This window comes from Taudactylus pleione, unplaced genomic scaffold (genome assembly GCF_031769625.1).
Source record: "Taudactylus pleione unplaced genomic scaffold, aTauple2 ptg000113l, whole genome shotgun sequence".
NCBI lineage: Eukaryota > Metazoa > Chordata > Amphibia > Anura > Myobatrachidae > Taudactylus > Taudactylus pleione.
Window position 1 is genome coordinate 1,138,677 of NW_028284515.1, and position 25,912 is coordinate 1,164,588.

Below are 25,912 nucleotides of genomic sequence, written 5' to 3' on the forward strand. Positions count from 1 at the left end.
GTATTAAATGCGATAAAGCCCTAATTACGGTGAAAATATGTGTTTTCGTTGGAGAACGGGCTTCTCCCTATCTATTAACAGCTACTACCAGCAGTAGCTCCGGCCGGCGAAGAGATGGAGAAGCATATTTAATTATGACCATGAAGGTGCATGTACCACCACAATCTTCCTATCGCTATCTCAGAATAATGACAGCAGAGAATATTAATACAAAAAAATGCTTTATTTATCCAATAGGAAGGTCACCAATTTTTTTCTATCAAATTGTTGCAACTGAAGGATTAATGAGAACACTGCCCATTTTTGCAATGCAAGTTTGCCCGGCTATCAGTCACTGTCTACTTGTCTAGCTCTAGAAACGCCTCCTTTCCCAACATGACCGAAACGTCGCTGCTACTGTACTTACTTTTGCTGCCATAGTGTAAGCATGGAATAAGAAATACCCATAACTGCATCTAATGGTGAGTGCCTGCATTTTCTATATATATATTTAAACAGTGAGCTTGATAAACAGCGACAATAGTGCTAATAAAAATATTAATAATAAGGATAAAGAAACAGTAGTAAATAGTATTAAATCTATGAAGTGCCAGTGTCAATAAATATAAAAGTGCTTGTGCAAAAAAATATATATTCAGAAGAAGTAAATATATCACTCAAGGATCAAATATAATTGAGAACACACCTAATAATGATCCTTAACACAACCTAGTGAAAAGTGACTTTTGCAATAATAAAGTGCTTACTAGATCACCGTTTAAAATTTTAATTATTAGGTAAGAAGTGAACATTCAATATAAAAAAAAGGGGGGTACAAAGTTTATTAGACTAAAAAACATACATATAAAAGACACAAGGGACAAAATATATAGTAAATTCATACATATAATCTCCTAAAGATTCATGGAGAATTTATATAAAAACCTTTTTAAACCAATAAATAAATTTTTTGCAAAGGGAAATTTGGAAAAAATAAGAGTAAAGTGCCAAGTGCTTATCTTATTTAAAATTTCCCAGCAAGTTCATGTAGGGCAGGACTAGCTAGGGCACCCTGTTTTTCAAATGTAAGACAAACTTTTTTCTTTTTCCAGGTGCTTATTAACTGATAGCCCTGGGTGTGGTCCTGTCTCTTTACGGCAGGACCCAGTTTCATGTTTAAATTGTATGCAAGCTTGAGGCCAAGATGGCAGATCAAGTTCATTTGTCTGAGAATCAGTGTAGGGACTGGCTAGATGGGAATGACCGTGAAGCGGTGGCCAGCTTAACAAATTATTGCAATATTTTGGAACCAACATTCCCTATGTTCAAAGGAGTTGCAGTTTGAAAAGCATGTGAGTGCCGAGTTTGTATGATATTTTTTATGTAGATGGTGTGGTCACATACCAAGGGCACCCCAGATGGTCGAGTGCCGTGGATTGAGCCTGTCGTATGTGTGTATGTATATATATATATATATATATATAGAAACTGCAAGGAAGCGGCACTCCTCAATATGTGCAAATCACTGCAATAAGTATCTAAAATCCGGTGTCTTCCAAACAGCTGTACACAAACTGCAAACAAGTTGTCCTATATCCATGATGGCGGCACTCAGGGAAAAAGACAGACTCGCAGGGTGAGTGACAAACGTTTCAATTCTGTATTGGGTAGTGCATTTTTGTCAGGGTGCACCCTGATGAAAATTCACTACCCATAACAGCATTGAAACGTTGGTTACTCACCCTGCGAGTCTGTCTTTTCTCCTGAGTGCCGCCATCATGAATGGAGACAGATATATATATATACATTGTTTACATACACACACACATATACACACACAGAGCAGAGGTGCGGCACTCTTAGGCTAAATAAAGATTTTCTTAGACTGCATGCAACGTTTCAGTCTTCATAACTCACATACTGTACCTCCCATTCAGCGGGACAGTCCCGTTTTTTTGGACTGTCCCGCTGTCCCACCCGCGGGCTGCAGTGTGCCACTGTGGGGGGGAAGTTGGGGGGAGCACACACTGCGGGTGAGCAGAGAGATAATAGAGGCATCTATTCACAGTGCGGGGATGAATCCCGTGGGCAGCCCAGCATCTCCGAGATAATGGCATGCCCATTAGTGATGTAAAAGGGGCGTGCCGCTAGGCCACGCCCATTTATGGACAGGCCACACCCCTTTTTCGGGAGCTGAAGTCCCGACCTCGGAGACTCAAATGTTGGGTGGTATGAACTCAAAGATTGAAATGTTGATACTGCATTCAGTCTCAGAAAAAACATTTTAAACTAAAGGCCGGTACACACTAGACTATGTTTAGTGTGTACCGACCTCAAATGCATACACACTTGCTGATGCCGGGAGTGACGGCAGGGGCCATGCTCCATTCAGCAGCATGACCCACGCTAACGATATCGCGCATCGTCAGTGACATAGCGGGTACACACTGCCCAATGTGGATGATATGTCGGCCAGATCAAGCGACATATCATCTATTTGTACCCAGCATTAGAGTGCCGCACCTCTGCTCCGTAGATTTTTCTGACTGTGAGGGCACCAGCTGCAGGTTCTTTAATTGTTGGGAGTGCCAGACCATGGGAAAAAAAATTGTTATATATATATATAATTTTCAAACATACATACATACATACATACATACATATACAGGTATGCATTAAACCGACCTGTGGGTTGCTTTCAGCTGTCAACTCAATCAAGGGAAGTGGGTGGGGATGAATGGACGAGGCTTCAGATGACAGGGGACATACTGTACTGTGGACGGGACCCTAGGACCCTAGCATGAACTGGGGGCGGAGCCTCGGCCGGTGTGGGGGTGGAGCTTCAGCCGGTATGGGGGCAGAGCTTCTGCGACATGGGGGCGGAGCTTCTGCGACATGGGGGCCGAATCTTAAGATTGGCAAGGAGAGAATACTCGCATAGCCCAGGGGCGGAGCATCAGATGACGGAGCTTCGGATGGGTGATGTGGGGAGGGTAGAGGGGGTGAATGGCCGGGGCTCTAGATCCTTCCACTGTCTGCAGTGCAGACAGAGTTGACAGGAATTTTTTTCTATTCCCTGTCAAAACTGCCTGCACTGCGGTGGATCCTGTGGGCCTATTTTCACTGAGGGCCTGGAGCTGTAGTTCTACCCGCCCCATTAGTAATCCGGCCCTGGCCTATACTGCCTATAAACATTGGTTAGATACATTCTTTATAGCGGAATGTATCTACCAGTTACATAAGCCTAACCGACCTATAAATATTAGTTAGATACATGCTTTCGAGCAGAATGTATCTACAAGGTACCTTTTTATTAAGTTTCTATCTTCTGAGAATTTACTGTATTTCATAAGTTATTCACTCTGGTCAGTTCAAATCCTGTAAGGTATGTGATGCAGCACTGGATGTATGCATACACCCTAACTAATGATAATAATTGAGGCTCTTTACAATAAGTTACTGCTTGGTTATTCCCTGCTAGTGAGTATATCTAAACAACAATTGCAGATGGTTTATGTGATTGGTGCCAGGGCAGGGCAGTGTACCCAGTACAGTGCTGTTAAGTGACTAAAGATTGTGTCTGCAGTTTGCGCGCTGTTCATGCTCAAAGCAACATTCACCATGTTCCAGCAAAGACTTACCGGGTTTTCACCACATCCAGTGGGTGCATTAGACAGATTTCCACCAGACCTGTCAGAGAGAAGAACGATATCGATGACCATTAGAACTAAACATGCAGGTCTTTACTTTTTGGATATGATCTACTTTGTGGTACTTGTCTCCATGTTTTTTGTTCCCTCACTCCCCTTCCTTCTATCTCTAACCCTACCCAAATTTCGCAATATTTTGAACAAACACTTATTGACGGTAATAAAGAAATATAAAGAAGATGAACCAAACATGCAGGTAGAGAATACAAATGATATTAATCACAATTCCCAGCATCCCTGCTTTGAAAGAGACTGTATTGGTTTTCCCAGGACATTTAAATTTAAAATACCCCCAAAAAAACAAAAAACATTACAATGAAACTAATGCATTATATACAAACTATAAGCCTTGCAACCAGATTCTGAAAAGCAATACAGAATCCTAGGAATGATGCAGGATCTGCTGGAAGAAACACAAACATCACTATGACACTACTGACAGGAGCAGGGATGTCAATAGCAGAATCATAATATTGTTTTTCATGATAATTTGTTCTCCAAACGCCTGATGATACATGAGGTTATAACCATACGTGGGGCTACAGAGTGAAAAATGATCCTTTAGACAACTAAAATGCAGTCATCTAAAGGTAAATCAGTGCAGACTACATTCTTTTCTTTATGGTATCCCATTACATTACTGATAACTGATAACAGATGTTATCCCCTTTCACCTCACCTATAATAGACAATGCATCAGGAACTGCTAAGGTATCATCACTTGTCAGCCATGGAAAGTCCCATCAAGTGACAGTGAAGTTTAATGTCTACCTGTCTTCTACACAAAGGAAGGACAGCTATTCTGTGGGCTGCATCATCAGTCTGCCTATCACTTACCTAAGAATTAGAGATTTCACTGTGACATGAGACCATAAATATTGGTTCAGCCCATATAAATGGCTGCTCCACTCTAAGTAGGGGGCAGGTATTTATTAAACAATGCAATGTGTGTTGTTGAAGCATAGCTTTCTACTCTTCCTGAATTTGGGGGAGTTCTCCTGGCTTCTGGGATAGTGGGCAAAACTCCTACATCCCACCCACTTCTCCCATGAAGAAGGCAGGGGTGTAGAGTCAAAATAACATGATTCATAGATCTCCCCGGAACTCCCTGAAGCCAGATAATTAAAGTTGAATAGTATGTTACATAGTAAAAAAAAAAAAAAAGATTGAAATGATTTAGCAATGATGTAGCATTTTAAAAAATTTCCCAAAGAACGTGTATCTAATTGATATTCAGTATTTTAATTTGTTCCATGTACATTTATAGGCTATTTGCCGGAACCGGCAGTGTAAGCTGTGCGAGGACAATGCTGAGCTCCGATCTTCTGCAGGGTGGAGTACACTAGGACAGAGGTTCCCAAACGTGGTCCTCAAGGCTCCCCAACAGTTCAGGTGTTAGAGATATCCATGGTTGATCAGAGGTTGTTAAACCAAATTGACCGAGGTACTAATTAAGTCATCTGTACTCAATCATGGATATCTCTAAAACCTGAACTGTTGGGGAGCCTTGAGGACCACGTTTGGAAACCTCTGCACTAGGATATGAGGAGGATAGGGACATTGCCACCACAGGTAAACTTCCCATCAAGTAACAGTCATGGTACTAAGAGTACTAATTACTATTTTCCTTCATTTAGATTTTCTATTGCTTCTTATTGCAGCGATAGAAAGTCTTCTATTGATGGAATTTACCAATAAAATGTTGCTAGGGCAGCCAAGTGATCCAAGTGATATTGACTGGCAAGAGTACTCTTACTGCTTCATTGGTCTGTGTTGGGGCCTTCTGTGAATTGGGCTAAAAATATTTCAAATAAATATGTAAAAAAATAAATATATATAAAAATGTAATTCAGATGACACCCCGACTGTACTTTTTGTGCGTGCGCACGTGGAAGGGGGCTTGACCTCAAGCCTGCAAAGCCACTGCACCAGTTGTCACTACGGGAGCTGCTAGACAGCCCCCAGCCTCTCCAGGTAGAGTGTGGTTGGGGCGGCATGCAGATGTCATCTATCACCGCTGATTGGTGACACCATCCGAGGGGGTGACACCAGAATAGCAGAGCAGCACTGCTATTTTGGTGTCACCCCTCGATTGGTGTCACCTGGTGCAGCCTTACTCTCTAGTGACATCACTGCTGAGATGTACTGCCGCAATCCTTTTCAAGTAGGCTTCTCCATACTTTGTATAGGAACACTATAGCCAGTAGTGGTTGGCAATGGCTATCACTGGTAATAGCTATCACCAGCCAGGGGCATAATTTCTTTCTCACTTTCATAAATAGTATCACGTTTAGCGTCCTGGAGTCCCCTACTGAGGGGCGGGAAGTTGTGGTCCTGGGCCAATGAAGGAGTCAGGAGCGAGGGGCCTGGATGTTCAGTCTCCTCGTCCATAAGCATTGGATGTTGGCAAGACCTGACCTAGGGTTAGGAGTCTAACCTGCTGGGAAGTGTTCACCAGTGACCCCTACAAGCGGGATATGGGTTTCAGCTGCACCCAGCAAGCAGGTTGCGGTCCCCAGGTCAGTCTGATGCTAGTAGGAATAGAGAAAGAGAGACCGCATTGGCCCACTGGAAATATAAATCTCTGTACCACTAGTACAGAGAAGCACAATAGAGATGTTTCCTGAAGAGGTGCTGTGGCAGACCAGAGGGAGAGAATCCACTGAGGAGTAGGATGTGCAGCTAGCACTGGAGGGAAGTGAGGATATGCTGCAGTCACTGAAGGAGAGTGGTGATTGCACCAGTTTGGATGACGTGTCTATACACTGATGCACGAGTATATGATACTGGTAAATAGCAGACACAGGCAAGGATGTTCTGTATCACTGCTGTACAAGGATAAGGCTCTTATAAATAGTAAACAGGAGAAAGGTGTTCTATCACACTGCTACACAAGGATATGGTACTTTGTAAATACAGTAATACTGTACACAGGCAAAGACACTTGAATTAGCACACACAGGCAAGGTGTAGCACTACTGTACAAGGATAAGGCTCTTATAAATAGCAAACAGGAGAAAGGTGTTCTATCACACTGCGGCACAAAGATATGGTACTTTGTAAATATTACTCAGGCAAAGGCACTTGAATTAGCACACACAGGCAATGTGCTCTGTAACACTGCTGTACAAGGATATGTAAATAGGAAACAGGCAAAGATGTTCTATCACACTACTGCACAAGAATATGGCACTTTGTAAATAATACACTAGGACTCAGTACATAGGAGTTGTACAGAGCATATACTGGAAATATCACTCGGAAGCGTCTCTGGATGATTGCATGTGAAGCCTGGACGAAGCAAACAGCAACCATCTGGGAATAACGAAGTTGATCAGGCAATTACCTGTTCACCTGGAGTCCTGTTTATACCCCCAGGTAACTGTCCATTGGATGAGCAAGTCAGCTGAGAACGGACACAGCTACCACTGGATAAGGATCCATCAGGTGATTCAGTCAAGATGGCTGCGCCCATGACCATCGCTGCAGGAGACTCTGATATGGAGAATTGCGTGACAGTCACCTGAGCCCTGGGGAGAATACTCAGCAAGTCACTGCTGCTGCACCTGACATCTCACTGCTCACACTAGTGAGGGGAAGCCGACTGTAGTAAGTAACAGCCGATCCCAGGCAGAATCCTAACAAATAGTAATTTAACTAGGTTACTTCTGCCTAATAAAATTAAGATTACTTTTGATGGTGAGGGTATAGAAGGAAATGGTGGGATTGGGTCTAGGGCCTGTTTTGCCCATAAACATTAAGACAATATGGCCTATGTATTAAGCCAAAATCATGCAGATATGGCTGTTTTACAAATTATTTAGGAACTTTTATAATATCCTGGCAATTTACCAAAACTGAATGCCGGAGATATCAGGGTTATCAAATGTCTTAGATAGTCACAAGAGCTGCGTTGGTTATTCTGGAATCACAAAGGCGGCTCAGTATTTACACCTATCAGCACCCTAATTTACTGGAGGGGCTATAACAGCATAAAGAGGCTCTGGGCCTGATTAAGAGGTGCATGTAATGTCATTTCTGCACGCATGCAGACAAATTATTCAGTCTGCACTTGTGTCCTGATGATCCGCGCACAGAGACGCAGAACAAAATTGCACGCAGATTCATGCAATTTCGCTGGGCGTTTCTGGGAGGTAACGGGGGTGGCTAGCCAGATGAGAGCATGTTGTGGTCAGCAACTGCGTCCACAGCGGCGGATAAGTGCCACAGCCGGTGACTCCCAATTTTTCGGGTAACCCCCTGCACCCCCTGAAGGGAAGGCACTTCTCCCACATTTTGCCATCTTCCTAGTGAAGTAGGCAGAATGGGGAGAATATTAGCGGGGATCGGCGCGTCTGTGCGTTGGGGGGCGGGGCCTAATGATGCGGTTCTATGAGAATAGCTTCATTTAGCTCCATCCCCTGGTTAAAATATGCGTCGCCGCGGCAAAATCCCATGAGGGACAGGGCTTAATGACGCAATTTCGGTCAGCTTTGCCCCCAAATCTGCCCACCTGCTGCTCCTCCCCGGGCTTCTCCCGGGGAGGGGAATGTCTAAGTCGGCAAGTATGTTCTTGCGGCGGGTGGATGTTGTGGCAGCCTTTCTTCCAAACAACATGTGGTGAAATTTCACAACCTCCTTCACAAGGGCCACGTTCTCCTCCACAGAGAATGTCACATTGCGCCCCGTCTTGGTCTTAACCCTCTGCCTGGGCACCTCATCTCTGCTGCCTGTACTGCTCAATAGGGCCTCTTGAGCAGCAACCTTCTTCACCTCACTCTCTCCCTGCCTCTCCTCTATCCTGGACATATTCCTGTCCCCCTCCCTATACAAACATAAAACACACACAAGAAAAAAAACTAACACAAACTTTCTCTCATACTACCCGCACACACCACAGGTCAAAAAAAAAAAAAAAAACACTGTCAGGACGAAAGAAAAAAACACATTCAAGAAAGACAGAAAAATGAGACAGATAAATAATAGGACAAATAAGCAAAAAACAACTTCCACACACAAGCAGCAAATCGATTCCACTAGCCAAAAACGCTCCTACACCATTAAACACACTCCTCACTGTACCTCTGAAACTCCAACCAACAAAACCCTCATAGGTCCGGCTGTTTGTGGAGCTTGTATATGCTTAGGCAGTGTTTACATGATGTGACTGCTTCAACCAATTAGAACATGTTTTGTAGGAAGATGCATGCATTCTCGTGCGTGTTTATAAACACATCTCGCACTTGTTTTGACAAAAACTCGCACGACAAAACACATTTGCATTCACCATCGAAAAACACGATTTTGCAAAATTCGCTACTTGGTAAATTTGAGAATTTGGTCTGGGAAAACTCGTGCGTGTTTGTGGGAACCTGTTTGCGTTTAATCTCGCAGAAACATGATTCTTAGTAAATTTGCCCTTAAGTCTCAGAAAAGTATTGGGTATTCCTGGCTGCGAGGTGGCTATTCAGGCGCACAGAGATGGGCGTGTTATGGAGTGTTGAGATTGTGACGCAGAAGGCGTTACAAACTCATACATTTAATCGCTTATATCGGTGGTCATATTCTGATGAGAGGCGTCTAAAGAAGCACAAAGTGGGTGTCTAAGTCACTTCAGACGCACACTTGTACACCAGGGGAAGGGCTGATACTAGCAATACCATAATGTCGCAAGCACGACCATAAAGCAGTCACAGCCTTGTGCAACTCTGAATCAGCACCAATGTATCTATTTCAAAGAGCAGGAGAGAAAGTACTAGCCAATAAATTAAAGTCAGCTAAAGCAGCCAAGTTGTGGATGAGGAAAGATCCAAAGCAGGCTTAGGAAACTTGCTGGGACATCTGATGAGCTAAAGATTGCTTATGCCTGCTCCAAAGCTACATGTAGCAATGTTTTCCAGGATGGCAATCCATGCTTTACCAGGGCTATTTTTTTTCCTGTGCCAGTAGCTAGGGGGTCAGCAGTACTGACACATCCCCCACAGCCAGGTGAGCCGGCAGTGACAGATGCAAACAGTCAGCTTGTAATTAGCTGGATCTCAGCCAAGCCAAATATTTCAGATCAGTTTCCCTAACAATCTGCTTTAATCATTTATTAATAGACTTTCTGGCTGGGATACAAAAAGGTGAGGTTGAAATAACAGAAGAAGAATGCCAGCCAATAAATCATTGCAAGTTTGCGTTGCTGACACAGGGCTAACCTCTTCAAGCGTTGGGCCACAATCGGGGCATGCCAAGCCCTCTGCCACTTCTTCCATATGTTATCATGGGAATGACTCTGCTAATCAATTGTATTATGACCAGGTTAGAACCCAGTGATATGTGATGGGACTCAACAGTTTAATTTTAAACATTCATACTACAGTATGTTCTGCTGTCTTAAATGATAACCCTGATCACTGTAAAATACTTTTATTAATTTTTTCAAACACCAACCATACATAAAATTAATACCATTTCTGCAAAACATCCACTTTGCATTTTTAACTGAAAACGCTCAGATTTACTAATTACCCTGTTAGATAATTAGTAAATCTAATGTTGGGAATAAGGACATTGTACATTGTTATTTTCATCATTGTCTACACCAGACGCACACGCAACCCTTAGGATGCCAAGATGTTTGAGTTGCACTAGTGGGATCCCTCCCTCTCTGATTACATGTGTTGCACTGCTCCTCCCTTTCTGCTCCACCTACTTCAATCACAGGGGATATCACCTAATGGTGCGCTAGAACTTGTCCATACATGGTCTGCATAACAAGCAAAGCCTGGGCCTCTGGTGAGTGGCCCTCAGTAGAGTGCGAGCAAAAATGTACGGTAAACCAATCGTTAGGAGTCCAGTGGTGGCTCCAGAGGTGGGGCTGCAGCGCAGTTCAAAATTCAAATAGAGGAGCCACACCAACTGCCATGTCACACGCTGCCAAACATTGCTAGCCGGGACTCACTGGCAGTTGGTGTGGCTCCTCTATTTGAATTTTGGTCTGTGCTGCAGACCAACCTCTGGAGCTGCCACTGGTTAGGACACTCAAACAGCAGTTTGGGCACCCTAACCAGGACTTTAGACGGGTTGGTCTAATAGGGCGCGATGACCACGATAATTAATGGGCTCCCAGAACAATTGAATTGCAACACTGGGCGCCCATTAATTATCGCCGCCCATGCAACAATTGAATCGCCCCAAGAGTATCCAGACTACAAATAATCAACCAATCTGAGCAAATTAGCTTTAAAAAGGACAGTGAAGCCACATAGTAGTACCCATTTATCACCTTGGAAATGTTTGTATATGTTGTAATGGTGGAGACATGTCAACTTTTTTTGGCATGTATCTGGCTCATTATATAATGGTGCCTCTATAAAAATATGGTAATAATAGGGAACGTATCATGATTGGAATTGGACATAAATTATTTATAAGCAATATACCCAAACACAATAACATGTTGACAACAGTGAGATGTTAATGGGTTAATTGTATAAATAACAAATATTTTAAAACTGGCCACAGTGTATCACAAGGGGAAATTATTTCTTAACATCTGATACCCCATTTACAGTCAGGATTTTCCATCCTAATAAAACTTCTACCTTACCTGATCAGAATTATAAACAAAAAATGTTTTAAAACCTTTACACATTAAAATAAGTGATTTATGCTATAAAACACTAAATATGGCATTTTTTTAAATTATTTGAATCTATACCTGTACGCTGCAATAATTGTTTAATAGGACATCCAACACAATCATATCATCAGTGGTAACTCATTCATGTACTGTATATGGCAAAATAGAGAAATCTATGGTCTATCTAAAATGTTTTCATCATCAATAAGCCATAAGATCTTTGGTCCACTGGAAAAGCAAAAACAAAAAACTAGGCACTTCAGTAAATCCTGCAATATCTTTAAATCTGGAAGCAGCTCACCAGATGGGGTGGCTAACCCCAAAATGGGACAAAAGGAAAAGAAACTGGGAGTGCATGCAAATAACAATGTAAAAAATATTTTAATAAACAAAAATAAATGCAGTGCATATAGATAAAATTAAAAATGCATCCCACTAAGGATGAAATACCTAGAATACCTATTAGTGTAATGCTCAATACAGCGAGCCGACTTTGTTCACGAAGTGCTACTAGTTTTCTATTAATCCACTGCTACTAAATATTAAGTGCTGTTTATGATTTTTTTTACGTTGTTATCTGTGATCTGTACATCCAAAAATCAGCTGTCTCCCCGACTGCTTTCACTGCACCTTGTGGAGCAGTGAATCTTGTCACTGCTCCTTTAGGAGTAGTGAAATTAGTGCGCATACGGGACTTACAGGTCATGCATGCACACAAGAGCCCCGACGTCTGGTGGAAGGAGCTGGACAGGGTTGAAGGGATCCGAAAGGATCCTTTTTTTCGCTGCCCGGGACTCCTTCCCATAGGGAAGAAGCAGGTAGCGGGAGCACTCGCCATCTAAAAATGGTGACTGTTCCCGCAATCAAGCTCCGGAGTTTGATGAATTCTAGTATGGGGACAGCGGGCCATTCCGCCAGAGGAAGGTAAGCAGGATATCTCCTGCTTTCCCATCATAATGGATGGCCCGATAACTTAATTTTTACAATTGCAGGTGAAAATGTTCATTTTCACCTGCTTTTGTAAAAAATTAAGTGATGATGAATAGGCCCCTTAGACTTTAACTTTCATTTCAGATATGAGTGAAATCAGGTCTTGACAAAACCAGAGTGCCAGGTAATGTTTAAAACTTGAAAATGAAGTGAATTGTAAAAAAAAAAGTAATCAGTTGCAAAGCATTCCTATTGGTAGTTACAGAAGTGGGTGTGATGCTGTGCACCTATCATGAGGCAGAACGTGAGCCCACCTCATTCAATTACTATGGCTTCTCACGTCTGCCCGTGAGATCATAGAACTGGTCCCTTCTCCCTGCAGCGGGGAGCTGCAGCACGGCCAGCTGAGAAAAGGACACTGGTTAGGCCACGGGGAGCTGTAGCACGGCCGGCAGAGGGGAGGAGAGTGACCGGGCCGCGGGGAACTACAGGGCTCCAGGCCCGAAGGGGGAGTGACGGGGCCACTGGGAGAAGAGTCATGGGGAGCTGCAGTACTACCAGCACAGAGGAGTAGTGACCACCAGGGAGCTGCAGCACCCCTGTGTCTGGTAGTTTATACAAAGTTTCATATATTTTGGTTGGACATGGTGGTCTGGCTTCTAAATTTTTCAATTGTCTCCTAGTTTTTACAAACATTTGTTCACCCCTAAATAGCCCATTTTCGTCATGATCACACACAGCATCCTCGGAGACTTCAAGCAAAGCCTCAAGTGAGCGCTAAACTACAGAGTGCACAAGAGCTTTTCGTGGCACTATGTTTAGTCATCCGGTTACTTAAGCCATTGCCCTTAACAAAAAATGTGCATAAATAATTTGGCTGTTGGTGGCCATCTTGGCTGTTTGGAGAAGAACGCAGCAGAGGGGAGATACACCAAGGAGAGGGATAGAAGTGAGTAAAAAGAGAAGAGTACATATTTTTGTATGAAAATTATTTTCTATGACGGTTGTGTAATTTGTTGAATTGCTTTTCACATCTATTAATCTTTACCTCCTTTTGGTGATATTGATACCCAATCCCATTATTCCTGCTGTAGTGGGTAATTTCCTGGTGACCAATGGGAGACTCAATTGTTGCAAACAAGTAAGCTTTTATTCCAGACTGAGAGGCAGACCCAGTGTAATGGCTTCTTACACAAGGCAAACAACTGTTCAGGAACAACAATTCAGCTTACATGAGACAGCAGTTCAAATGAGCAGAGTATTCACAGCAAAGTCAGGATTCAGGTTGTCCAGCATAGAGAGGGCTGCCGAAGGTGCAACCTCTCTCTCACATTTCCCCTAACTCATCCAACCAGGTTTTTACACCTTAACTTGTCATAATTAAGAAAAGGGTATGGTTCCTCCCTAGCTGCAGGAGGTGTACCCTATCCCCAAAATGTGGAAAAGACACACTTTGCCACACCTGCATATACACAGTGGATGCATTAATGTTAAAAAAATACTACACTATATTCCCCTCTTTTCTTTTTGATTTCAATACATGTCTGGAACCGAGTGGAATATTGGTCACAAATCTTCTGGATGGGTTAATATAATATCAAACTCTATTGGACATTCCAATAGTTCATCCAGGTAGTTAGACTGTTGAGGAAAGCTGTTGGGAGGACTGCTTTGCTGTGCTTTTCTTGCAGATGTTGAGGTTGTGGCATTGTACCAGCAATATGACAAAAATATTCCGGTAAGAACAATATTTATTTGTGTGTCATCCCAATCCCCTATCCCTTCCTTGGACAGTCCCAAGAGTTGCATGTCTGTGGTTGGCACTGGGGTGTAACAAAGTCTGAGGCCAAATGGGTTAATGATGATTCCAGTGGAGGTCAACCAGGCATAGTCAGTTTTCAGTTGCAGAGGGTGAGAGATCAGGATTTCCTCTCCCTACCGTTTACTACATAGACGGCCCACGCACCTCTCACAAGGTTACCCTGAAAACGAATCTGTTATCGCAGCAAAAAGCATCTACAGCAGAAGAGACTTATCTGAGCAAAACGGATTTATGTCAGAAATAGACCAATACTGTTGGAATTAATATGAAAACTTAGCTGATATTTGTTAGTGATTTAGTTGCTTTGGGTTAGGACTGATGTATCCATGAGACTTAGTTGCCCTAGCTGATGCTTCTTAGGAGTCTATTTATTAAACTAGAATTTATATGGATCATGGGGGGTATTGCAGAAGATACTGAAGGTTCAGAAAACCCCTCAGCCATCGCTGTCAAGAGCAGTCCCCATAGCTGCCTATGTGGCCTGACAAAATGGGCAATTTAATACAAAATGGAAGGGAAAGGTACAAAATCTCCAAAAATAAAAAAAGGAAGAGAGAAAACCCGAATGGTAGTATAAGCTCACCCACTAACCATGGCTTTCCTATATCTGCAGGCTGGTATGCCGTCAGATTGTCGACCTTGAACATGTCAACACATTGTTAATGTTGACATTCAGCATGTCGACACTGATTAAACATTAAAAAATGTCGACACCCGAAAAATGTCGACATATGACACAATGTCGACATATGACACGTCAATGTCGACATATGACAAGCGTTAGGCTTAGGTCTAGAATTAGACTTACCTGTGTACCACAGTATCGACATTCTGACCATACCGACATTTCATCAGTGTACAGTACATGTCCATCTAATATACAGAACCCATGCAGGCTGTGTGAATACAAATGTATAGATATGATATACTGTACGTGTAGTACAGATTCTTACATGTCATGTTTGCTTATCTCCCACCCACATTTTTGCTGTTTACTTCCCTGGTGTAAGCTCTCACTTAAGGGCTGCTATAAAACAAATATAACAATACCACCTGTTTGCTTTAAATCCAAGCTCTGCTGGAGCTGTCATTTGCGACAATGACAAGCTAATCAAGAATGTTGTAAAACTTGCACTGCTTACAAAAGAACACAGAACATTCATTGACAGCAGTTGGTTTTCTTTAAATAAATAGCAAACAAGAACAACAATCCAGAAAACGATTTACAGAGCGGTGTTTCTCTATACGCAGCAAGTAGGAAAAGATCCTGAGAATAACATCCAGCATTACATATCCCTAAACTGGTCGATCATCACTTAATTTCTACAAATGTAGGTGAAAAGGAAAATTTTCACCTGTAATTATAAAAATGAAGTTATCGGGCCATTCATCAAGAAGGTAAAGCAGGAGATATCACAGAAATCTCCTGCTTACCTTTCTCTCTCGGAATGGCCCGCTGTCCCCATACACTAGTATCACAGATATCTCCTGCTTACCTTTCTCTCTCAGAATGGCCCGCTGTCCCCATACACTAGTATCACAGATATCTCCTGCTTACCTTTCTCTCTCAGAATAGCCTGCTGTCCCCATACACTAGAATCACAGATATCTCCTGCTTACCTTTCTCTCTCAGAATGGCCCGCTGTCCCCATACACTAATATCACAGATATCTCCGGCTTACCTTTCTCTCTCAGAATGGCCCGCTGTCCCCATACACTAGTATCACAGATATCTCCTGCTTACCTTTCTCTCTCGGAATAGCCCGCTGTCCCCATACACTAGTATCACAGATATCTCCTGCTTACCTTTCTCTCTCAGAATGGCCCGCTGTCCCCATACACTAATATCACAAATATCTCCTGCTTACCTTTCTCTCTCAGAATGGCCCGCTGTCCCCATACACTAGTATCACAGATATCTCCTGCTTACCTTTCTCTCTCGGAATAGCCCGCTGTCCCCATACACTAGAATCACAGATATCTCCTGCTTACCTTTCTCTCTCAGAATGGCCCGCTGTCCCCATACACTAGTATCACAGATATCTCCTGCTTACCTTTCTCTCTCAGAATGGCCCGCTGTCCCCATACACTAATATCACAGATATCTCCTGCTTACCTTTCTCACTCAGAATGGCCTGCTGTCCCCATACACTAGTATCACAGATATCTCCTGCTTACCTTTCTCTCTCAGAATAGCCTGCTGCCCCCATACACTAATATCACAGATATCTCCTGCTTACCTTTCTCTCTCAGAATAGCCTGCTGCCCCCATACACTAATATCACAGATATCTCCTGCTTACCTTTCTCTCTCGGAATGGCCCGCTGTCCCCATGCACTAGTATAGGGGCAGAATTCATCAAGCTCTGAAAATACAATCTTTTTGGAGCTTGATTGTGAGAGCATTTGCCATCTTCAGATGACGAATGCTCCCGCTACCCGCTCATTCCCTATGGGAAGGAGTCCCGAGTCACGAAAAAAGGATCCTTTCTGATCCTTCTGCCCTTGTCCTGCTCCTTCCGCGGGACATCGGGGCTCTTGTGCGCATGCGGGACCTGTAGGTCACGCATACGCACTTGTCTTACTGCTCCGAAAGGAGCAGTGAAGCAGCTCGCAGAGACAGCTGATTTTCGGATAAGCTGTCTCTGCGCCGGAGTAATGATGAATTGCTCCGGCGCTCGTGGCGAGTTAGCAAGGTTATTATTGGGGTCCGATAAATAACATAATGAATAGATCCCTTAGAAATATAATAAATACATGTTAAAGTTTGAAATATTTCCCACATTTGACAGGGACTGAGATGCCCTATATCATTTACAGTGTTCTAGTGGTTGGGGGTGTGGTCATTTCTGGACCTTTTGTAGGGAGTTTTTTTTCTCCTTTGGGGTCCATTCATAATCTCTTAATAGCTTGTTACACACGCGGAAATTATATTTTCCATATATTTAGCGGGCTATTCATCATCAGGGGTCCGATTGAACCACTTGCTATTCAGCAAACTCTGAAAGCTTAAAGTTTTCGGAGTTTGCCTGCGAGAACAAACACCATCTTCAGATGGTGGGTGCTGTCGGAGCTCCGCTCCTTCCTATGGGAAGGAGTTCCAGTGATGCAAAGAAGGATCTGTGCGGATCCCTCCGCTGCCTCCTCACTGACCTCCCCAGCTGAAGCTTACTCAGACTGGACAATAGAAATGCTCAGCCGGGGTCAGGAACTCTGCATTTTAAGACACAGATCGTGGCCACAACACTCCCATAAAACAGGCGAAATGCCCCTATTTCCGGGAATGCAGGCTGACTCCACCCACACCCCGCTACCAAACAGTCACAGCCTATCAATCGGGCTACAGCTTCGTGGAACTGTGTGAGCTCTTGCAGTATCAGCAAATACAGAACAGATCTTGCACTTGCCGCCGATCTTCTAACATCAGAGATGTATGCAAACCATCGGGTTTGCATACATCTCTGAATGAGGCCCATATTACTTTCATTGCGGAAGATACCATTTAAGGCGGGGGTGTGGTGGCATGTACTGGGAACAGCAGTGGTTTTCTCAGTTTTTCCTAGGACATGAGTGTATAGTTTTAATTGAATATAAAATGGGGTGTTCTATGTTTTTATTAATACATTTATCTATGTTATATTATTATAACAGGGGGAATCATCACTGTGCTCCTTTATTTGTTTCTTGGTTCTTTTAGTTTGAGGTCCCAGTAGCGTAATTTTTTGGGGGAGCTGCAAGAGAATATAGCTGGTATTCTTAGTTGTATTGGATGTATGAAAGACATTTGATCAGAGCTCCTTATGATATTGCTGGTATTGGTAGAAGTACCGATCTTACGACCTGATTCATTATGGATCGCTATTGTGATTACGCACACAGACAACCGATTATTGCATACTACGCATGCATCGCAGTGCACGTGGGCTTCATTGCGATCACACTATGATCACAGGTGTGTCAGTGCGTTTGAATGCCATTACATGGGCGTGCATAAATTATCCACTGCGATGGCATACACAGCTTGAGCTTTCACTGCATGCGATGAGGTTAGCAAACTCTGAGTAAGGTCAGACCTGTTGTAGTTGTGCTTGAGGATCCGATGTTACTGATGGTTTTGCAGACTTGCAAGGTATTACGGATATGAGTATGGGGAAGTGGGCGTCCTTATGTTGTGCTGCGACAGCATAGCGATTGGAAACATTAGCATATTTTCGCAGTGGGTCTGCATCAGTGGTGGATCCAGGGGGGGTGATCGCCCTGTACACAAAGCCCCGATTCCTAATAGACCCGCCCACTTATTTACAGAGACACAGGCTCAGCCGGGCAGCCGCGAGCGCGGCTGCTGCCTTTCATCAACAGTGCAGGTGCACAGGTTACCGCGCCGCAGCACCAGAGACTCTGGCAGATAGAGGAGTCTGTCACCTGTACATCGCGTTGGTGCTGGGAGGCCACGGCGGGGACATAGTACAATCTCTTCCATGGCTGGCGGCTGCCCCCCCTAACCCCTGTTCTCCTTTGCGCATGTGCATTGAAGACCGTAAGGAGTGACACACTGAAGATCCATCAAGGCAGGTGCCATCCTGAGCAGTGAAGCAGACTGGGTTGTGACGGACTGGTGGTCTTGCGATGAATGCAGATTATTTCTTGCTGTAAGTCATTATGGAATGTGGAGCATATCATTAGGGGTTGGTAGGTGAGTCAGGTGCACATGTGGGGCTGGGGGAGCCTGCTAGTGGACAGTGGAGCATATTGTTAATGTGGGGGGAGTCTGGTGCATATGTGTGGCTGGGGGAGCCTGCTTGTGGAGCATATTATTAATGTGGGGGAGTCTGGTGCATATGTGTGGCTGGGGGAGCCTCCTTGTGGAGCATATTATTAATGTGGGGGAGTCTAAAATATTTAATGAACTTCTGCAAGTTGACCCGGATACTAGGATCCAATTTGATCGAGCTCATACGGCATTGCGCCCTAAGGGTATGCCCTCTGAAAAACCCAGAGACATTACATGTCGACTGCACTACTATACGGTGAAGGAGCAAATTCTATGACAAGCCAAACAAACTAAAGAGTTCGACTTCAATGGATGTTCAGTACAGATTTTCCAGGACCTCTCGAGGTCAACGCTTCAACAGAGGCGCCTTCTCCACCCACTCACAGAGGAATTGCATAAGCGGAACATTAAATTCCGCTGGGGCTTTCCGCTAAGTATACAAGTAATGCATGAGGGGAAGCTCCATATTCTTCGAGAATCTGCTGAACTGCCCCAATTCTGTTCTTCTCTTGGTCTGCCTGCTGTTTCGGTCCCTAACTGGCTGGATTTATTGGATACCAGTGTCCCCTTGCCACCTCATAGGGAGACCTGGCAGCAAACACGAGGTTCCAGACGTAGACCGGGAAGAGATCCTGCGGCTGAGAGCGAGGAAACTACCTGATCAGGAAAGTTATGTTCATCAGTAATCTCCCTTTTTGTACTCATTGCCTTTTTGTGAACTTCTCGTTGATATATGCTGGTTTTGCTATACATTATAGGATGTTAGTTGCTGTTATATGTACATTTATTTGAGATCCTGTTATTTGTTTACATAGGCCCCAATAGGCCTTAAGCAGTTCTTCTGTTTAGCTTGATTTTTTTCCATGGTTATCTCTAATATACTAGCTAAATGTCTTTCTATTGAGCTTACATATTTCATTGTTCTAGGCGATTATTTGTTTGTATATTAATTTAGATAGGTCCCATTTGTTTTTGGACCTATTTGGGGTGTCATGTTCATTACTACCCTTCTTTTTCCCCCTACTCCGTTGTGTATACAATGTCCATGGACCCCTTAGGGGCTTTCATGGCCTTTATTAAAGAGTTTCGTTTTAATGCTACTACCATTTTCAGTTTTGAATTGAGATTGCTATCATGTCCTCTGTGTTTTATGATTTGTTCTGTGTTTTGTTTTTGTTTTTTCTCATTTCCTTTTTTCCTTCCTTCCCTTTTGTGTCTCTTTCTCCCTCGGTATTGTTTTGCTGATATGCAGGTAATTGATTTATGTACCCAACGTTCAAGACGTTCACCCACACACTTTAATTATGGCTAAGTTATCTATTTTCTCTAACAATGTAAAGGGTCTTAATATACCAGAGAAACGATCCAGTCTTTTACATACGTGGCATATGGATAAGGTAGATATAGCTTTTCTCCAGGAGACGCATTTTAAGAAAGGTGTGGCCCCGTCTTTACGTTCTCGTTATTTTCCAGTGGGATACTTTAATGATTTCTCCGAAGCCAAGGCTAGAGGGGTGGCCATCTTGTTTTCTAAACATCTAGTGCTATCTGATATCTCAGTTGTGTGTATTGGAGATGGTAGGGGTTTATTAGTCAAGGTTACCATAACCAACCAAAAATATTCCCTGGTAAACTTATATGTACCCAACAGGGGTCAGTCTGGCTTTCTACGTAAGTCATTAGAATTGATAGAGGACCAGTTGGAGGGCATTCGAGTGGTTGGTGGAGACTTTAATTGGGTCTTGGAGCCTTCTCTGGATACAACCTTCTGGTTCTCTGCGTACCTCTATTAAAGAGACTAAGAAATTTAGACTGACATTGCATGACTTCCAATTGGTAGATACTTGGAGACTCTTACACCTTTTATTCTTCCCCACATAATTCTTATTCCCGCATTGACTATTTTTGTGTAGACCATTCCCACTTAGACCTTCTTGCAGACGCCACGATTGGGCAGATTTCCGGTTCTGACCACGCCCCAATATCTCTAACTTTGTACCTTCGCAATCCCCCCCCCGCGCGCAGTGGCACTGGAAGCTCAATGAGCAATTCCTTCGTGATTCCTACTGTAAAGATCAAATTGGGGAAACCCTGAGAGAGTACATTTCTCATAATGTCACGGATGATGTTTCACCCGTCTCAATCTGGGAAGCTCACAAATGTATGGTCAGAGGTAAATGTATTCAGTTAGGGTCCTATCTAAAAAAAAAAAAAAAAAAAAGAAAACAACGCAGGGATGCTTTGTTGTCCAAAATCCGGTTGCTCGAACTAACCCATAAAAATACTGTGGCCTCTGACGTATTTGTACAACTTCAAAAGGCTAGAGATGCTCTTAACGATTTATTATATGAAGGGGCTAGGAGAGGGTTTCGAAGATGTCGTCATAAGTAGTATCGTTGGGGAAACAAACCAGGCAAAATGTTGGCTAGGGCCCTTAGAGCTCAGAGATACCTGACTTATCTCCAATGTATCAAGGATCATACGGGCAAACTTTGTCACACAGACAAAGCTATTGCATAAGTCTTTCAGTCCTTCTACTTTGCCCTATATAATCTAGGTCCGGATAATGCGAATTTAGATCATACAGCTCAGGTATCGCAGATCCAGAGGTATCTAGAAGAAATAGCTTTCCCTACTCTCCCCGAGGCGGTGACAAAGGCTCTTGATTCCCCTTTTACAGAAGACAAATTATCTGCTGCTATTAAGTCCTCCCCTTCTGGTAAGAGTCCCGGACCTGATGGCTTCACGCTGTCTTACTACAAGGTGTACCAAGATATTCTCTTGCCGCTTTTGTTAAGGGCCTGTAATGCTGTTTCAGCGCATACCACTTTTTCCGGTCAATCGCTTGCAGCACACATTACGGTCGTCCCCAAGGAGGGCAAGGATCCATCATTACCGGCAAGTTATCGCCCGATATCTCTTTTAAATGTAGACATTAAGCTTTACGCAAAGCTTATAGCCAATCGGCTTAAGCCTCTTCTTCCGTCTATCATCACCTCAGACCAGGTGGGGTTTGTCCCAGGTAGAGAGGCAAAAGACAATACCACCAAAGTCCTTGACTTGATACACCATGCAGTTTCCTCTGACACTCCCATGATGCTCCTCTCCACTGATGCTGAAAAGGCATTCGACCGGGTGGATTGGGGCTTCATGACAGGGGTGTTGCAGCGCTTAGGTTTGGGTGAAATCTTCCTTTCAAAAATTCTGGCTCTATATAGGGCCCCTTCGGCCCAGATACGAGTGAACGGGATTTCGTCGACCCCGGTCCACATATCAAATGGTACTCGCCAGGGCTGCCCGCTCTCTCCCTTGGTTTTTGTAGTGTGCATGGAAGCCCTGGTGAGAGCAATTAGAGAAAACCCTAATATAACGGGCCTTAAAGTGGGTTCACGAGGCTATCGCCTTGCCCTCTTTGCGGATAACCTGCTAGCGATATTAGCTAATCCAGTTATCTCTCTCCCTAACTTAATTAGAGAATTCCAGCATTTTGGGGATCTCTCTAATTTTAAGATTAGATATAGTAAATCTGTTGCCTTAAATGTCACCACTTCGGTTGAGACAGTGTCTGCACTTAGTGCCTCCTTCCCCTTTAAATGGCAGGCTTCTTCTCTTAAATATTTAGGCATATGTATCCCTAGACGTATATGTGACTTGTTTGCCCTTAACCATACACCGTTGCTTAGCTCCATTCGTAAAGAATTGGATCAGTGGAGTCTGCAAGAGTTTTTGTGACTCGGTCGTCTAAATATTATCAAAATGAATATTCTTCCGCGCCTCTTGTATCTATTGCAGACTACACCGATTGCCCTCCCCTCCAGCTTCTTGTCTGAAGCACATACCCTCATCCGAAAATTTGTCTGGGGGTGTAGGAAGCCCAGATTTAAACATGAAGTGCTTTTTAGGCGGAAATGTCGGGGAGGCCAACAATTGCCAATGATATTCACATATCATCAGGCCATTATACTCGGTAGAGTTCTGGATTGGACTCGGGGCACCGTGGGTAAGCAATGGGTGGAACTGGAGGTGGAATCGTCCAATCTTCACTTGAGCACTTTGCCGTGGTGCTCTAAAATTGCTCGTTCCACACACCTAATAGTTGGTCCTACTTTAGAAATATGGAAAAAATTGCGTACTAAACCTGGAATTTCTTCAGTGATATCTCCTCTTACTCCTATCCTTTATAATCCCCTTTTCCCTCCTGGGACCTCAGGGCAGTTTTCCTCCACATGGTCTGATGCAGGAATTTCTAGGGTAGACCACCTTGTGTCCAATGGTCAATATATTACCTTTTCAGATCTATGTACCAATACTTCTCTTACAAACCAAAGTCTCTGGGCCTACACTCAGATTAGACATTTTGCCTCTTGTCTTGGGGGTCCTTCAGTATTTGCTAGAGATATGACACCCTTTGAATCTAAGTGTTTGCAACGGCAGTCTCCCACACATAATTTCGGGTATATACAAGATTTTATTTCATAACATATTTGTAGATGACCCTCTTTTTGTAAAGGCCTGGGACAGAAATTTTATTAAAAAAGACATTCATATTAATTGGCATAAAGTGTTTCAAGTTACTAATATGTGTTCCAATAGTTTGGAGATTTTGGAAACGCAGTATAAGGTAATGACAAGATGGTACCGATGCCCGGTCATTCTCCATAAATGCTATCCCACGGTGTCCCCTCTCTGTTGGAGATGCTTTGGGGAAACAGGTACGATGATGCACATCTGGTGGGATTGTTCACTAATTGCCCCCTTTTGGGTAGGGATAATAGCCTTGGCTTCGGAGATATTAGGCTACTCTGCACCATCTGGTCCGGACTTCTGGTTGCTCTCCCATACATCCGACCCGATTTCTCTATATAAAAAGTCCCTTCTTCGACATATTAATAATGCTGCTAGGGCGGTACTCCCAGTTCGCTAGCGCTCTCGGATTCCTCCAACAGTGTGGGATTGTTGTCAACGCCTTGACTTTTATATGACCATGAATGATGTCCTTTACTCCCCTGAGAAACATTCTGAGTTTATTGCTATATGGTCCAGCTGGAATGATTTGAAATCCTCAGCCTCATATGCAGCTCTCATTCCACAACCTTAATTCCTAAATATCTCTGGTGTTTTGGTTCAGAGTTTGGTACATCCAGTGTACATTTGCCCTCTCCCTCCCCCTCGTTCCCCTCTTTATCTTTCCCTCTCTGTTATTTTTCTTCCCCATCTTTTTTCTTTTCCTTATCTTTCTGATTATTTTATAGTGGAGTACGCTATACTTTAGACTTTACTAAATGATTTTAGTTTTGGTTTCTGGTTTTTATATGTCTAAATATGGAGCTGTATTATTGTGCTTTGTTATGTACAGTACTATGTTTTGTATTGATTCTTTTTTGCTACAAAACTATGTCTTCTGCTTCGAAAATAAAGAAAATAAAGAATTTAATAAAAATGTGGGGGAGTCTGGTGCATGTGTGTGGCTGGGGGAGCCTGCTTGTGGAGCATATTATTAATGTGGGGGGGGGGGTCTGGAGCATGTGTGTGACTGGGGGAGCCTGATTGTGGAACATATTGTTAATATGGGGGTCCAAGGGGGGTCTGCTGGACATGTGGGACTGGAGGAGCCTGCTTGTGGAGCATATTATTATTGTGGGGGGATCCAGGGGGGGAGTTAGTATTATTCTTAAACCGCCCCCCTAAAAGTAAAGTCTAGATCCGCCACTGGTCTGCGTGCGTAATTGCAGCTGCAATCACAATAGCAATCCGTAATGCATCAGGCCCTTAGTGCCTTATAAAAAAAATGTTTCAATATTTAGATATCTTTATTGCGGCAGTTAAGGCCCAAATGAGAAAGATCTACACCAGTGAGCACTAAGTATTAAGGTCATTTTTCTACTACCTTCTTTTTTTTGCAGTTTAATCTGTCCATTGCCCTCTGTTGGGCCTTCTTGTATTCTTGGATCTGAAGGTCATGTCACTCACCATAGACACTGTGGATGGACATTAACTCATTAAAATATTTGGGTGCTGATGTGGGTTGATTCCAGCTACTGGGAGCTACACTTGTCATCCATACCCAGAGCTCAATTATCCTAGGTTACACCTAGTTCTTTACACTCAAATCAGTGATCAATGGGAGGGCTGAAAAAAGACAGGTGTGGGGCAAATCATCGCAGATCTTGTGTCTACAAACAGTGAAAGAAGAAGACTAAAGGACCTATGTATCAAGCCCAGTGGCGTAACTATAAATTTTGCTCCCCCCTGCCAATATTTTTTCTGTTGCCCCCCCCATATAACCCTCCCCCCCCCTCGGCATTTTGGTAAAATAATTACAGGGCCATTTATACGCAATTTGGCCCCCAGTGCAAAAGTAAAAAATTAGCTCCCACCCCCCTAGACAGTTTACAGTAGTGCCCTTATACAGTGCCCCCAGAAGTAGTCCCCCTATGCAGTGCCCCAGGTAGTCATCCCCCTATGCAGTGCCCCTTATATAATGCCCTCAGTAGTAGACCCCCTTAAATAGTGACCCTAGTACTAACCCCCCAGCAGTGCCCCAGTAGTAGTAGTCCTCCCCCAGCAATGCTCCCAGTAGTAGTGGTCCCACCAGTGCAGTGCCCCCAGTAGTGGTCCCACCAGTGCCTCCAGTAGTAGTCCCCACCAGCAATGCCCCCAGTAGTAGTCACCCAACCAGCAATGTCCCCAGTAGTAGTTCCACCCCTGCAATGCCCCCAGTAGTAGTCCCCCCAGCAATGCCCCCAGTAGTAGTCCTCCCTCCCAGCAATGCCCCCAGTAGTAGTCCTCCCTCCCAGCAATGCCCCCAGTAGTAGTAAACAACCCCCCCAGCAATGCCCCCAGTAGTAGTCCCCCCTCCCAGCAATGCCCCCAGTAGTAGTAGTAGTAAACCCCCCCCAGCAATGCCCCCAGTGGTAGTAGTAGTAGTAGTAAACAACCCCCCGCAGCAATTCCCCCAGTAGTAGTAGTAAACAACCCCCCCAGCAATGCCCCCAGTAGTAGTAAACAACCCCCCCAGCAATGCCCCCAGTAGTAGTAGTAGTAGTAGTAAACAACCCCCCCAGCAATGCCCCC

The 25,912-nt window shown here is 43.8% G+C and overlaps 1 protein-coding gene across 2 annotated transcripts in view; it reads right to left on the minus strand.

Moving 5' to 3' along the window:
- SLC25A21 (solute carrier family 25 member 21) overlaps positions 1-25,912 on the minus strand; it is a 536,964-nt gene that overhangs the window by 231,676 nt on the left and 279,376 nt on the right. For both annotated transcript variants that reach the window (XM_088471286.1, XM_088471285.1), the window contains exon 3: positions 3,621-3,669. In XM_088471286.1, the coding sequence (XP_088327412.1) occupies positions 3,621-3,669 (49 nt within the window). The remainder of the gene's footprint in view (positions 1-3,620; positions 3,670-25,912) is intronic.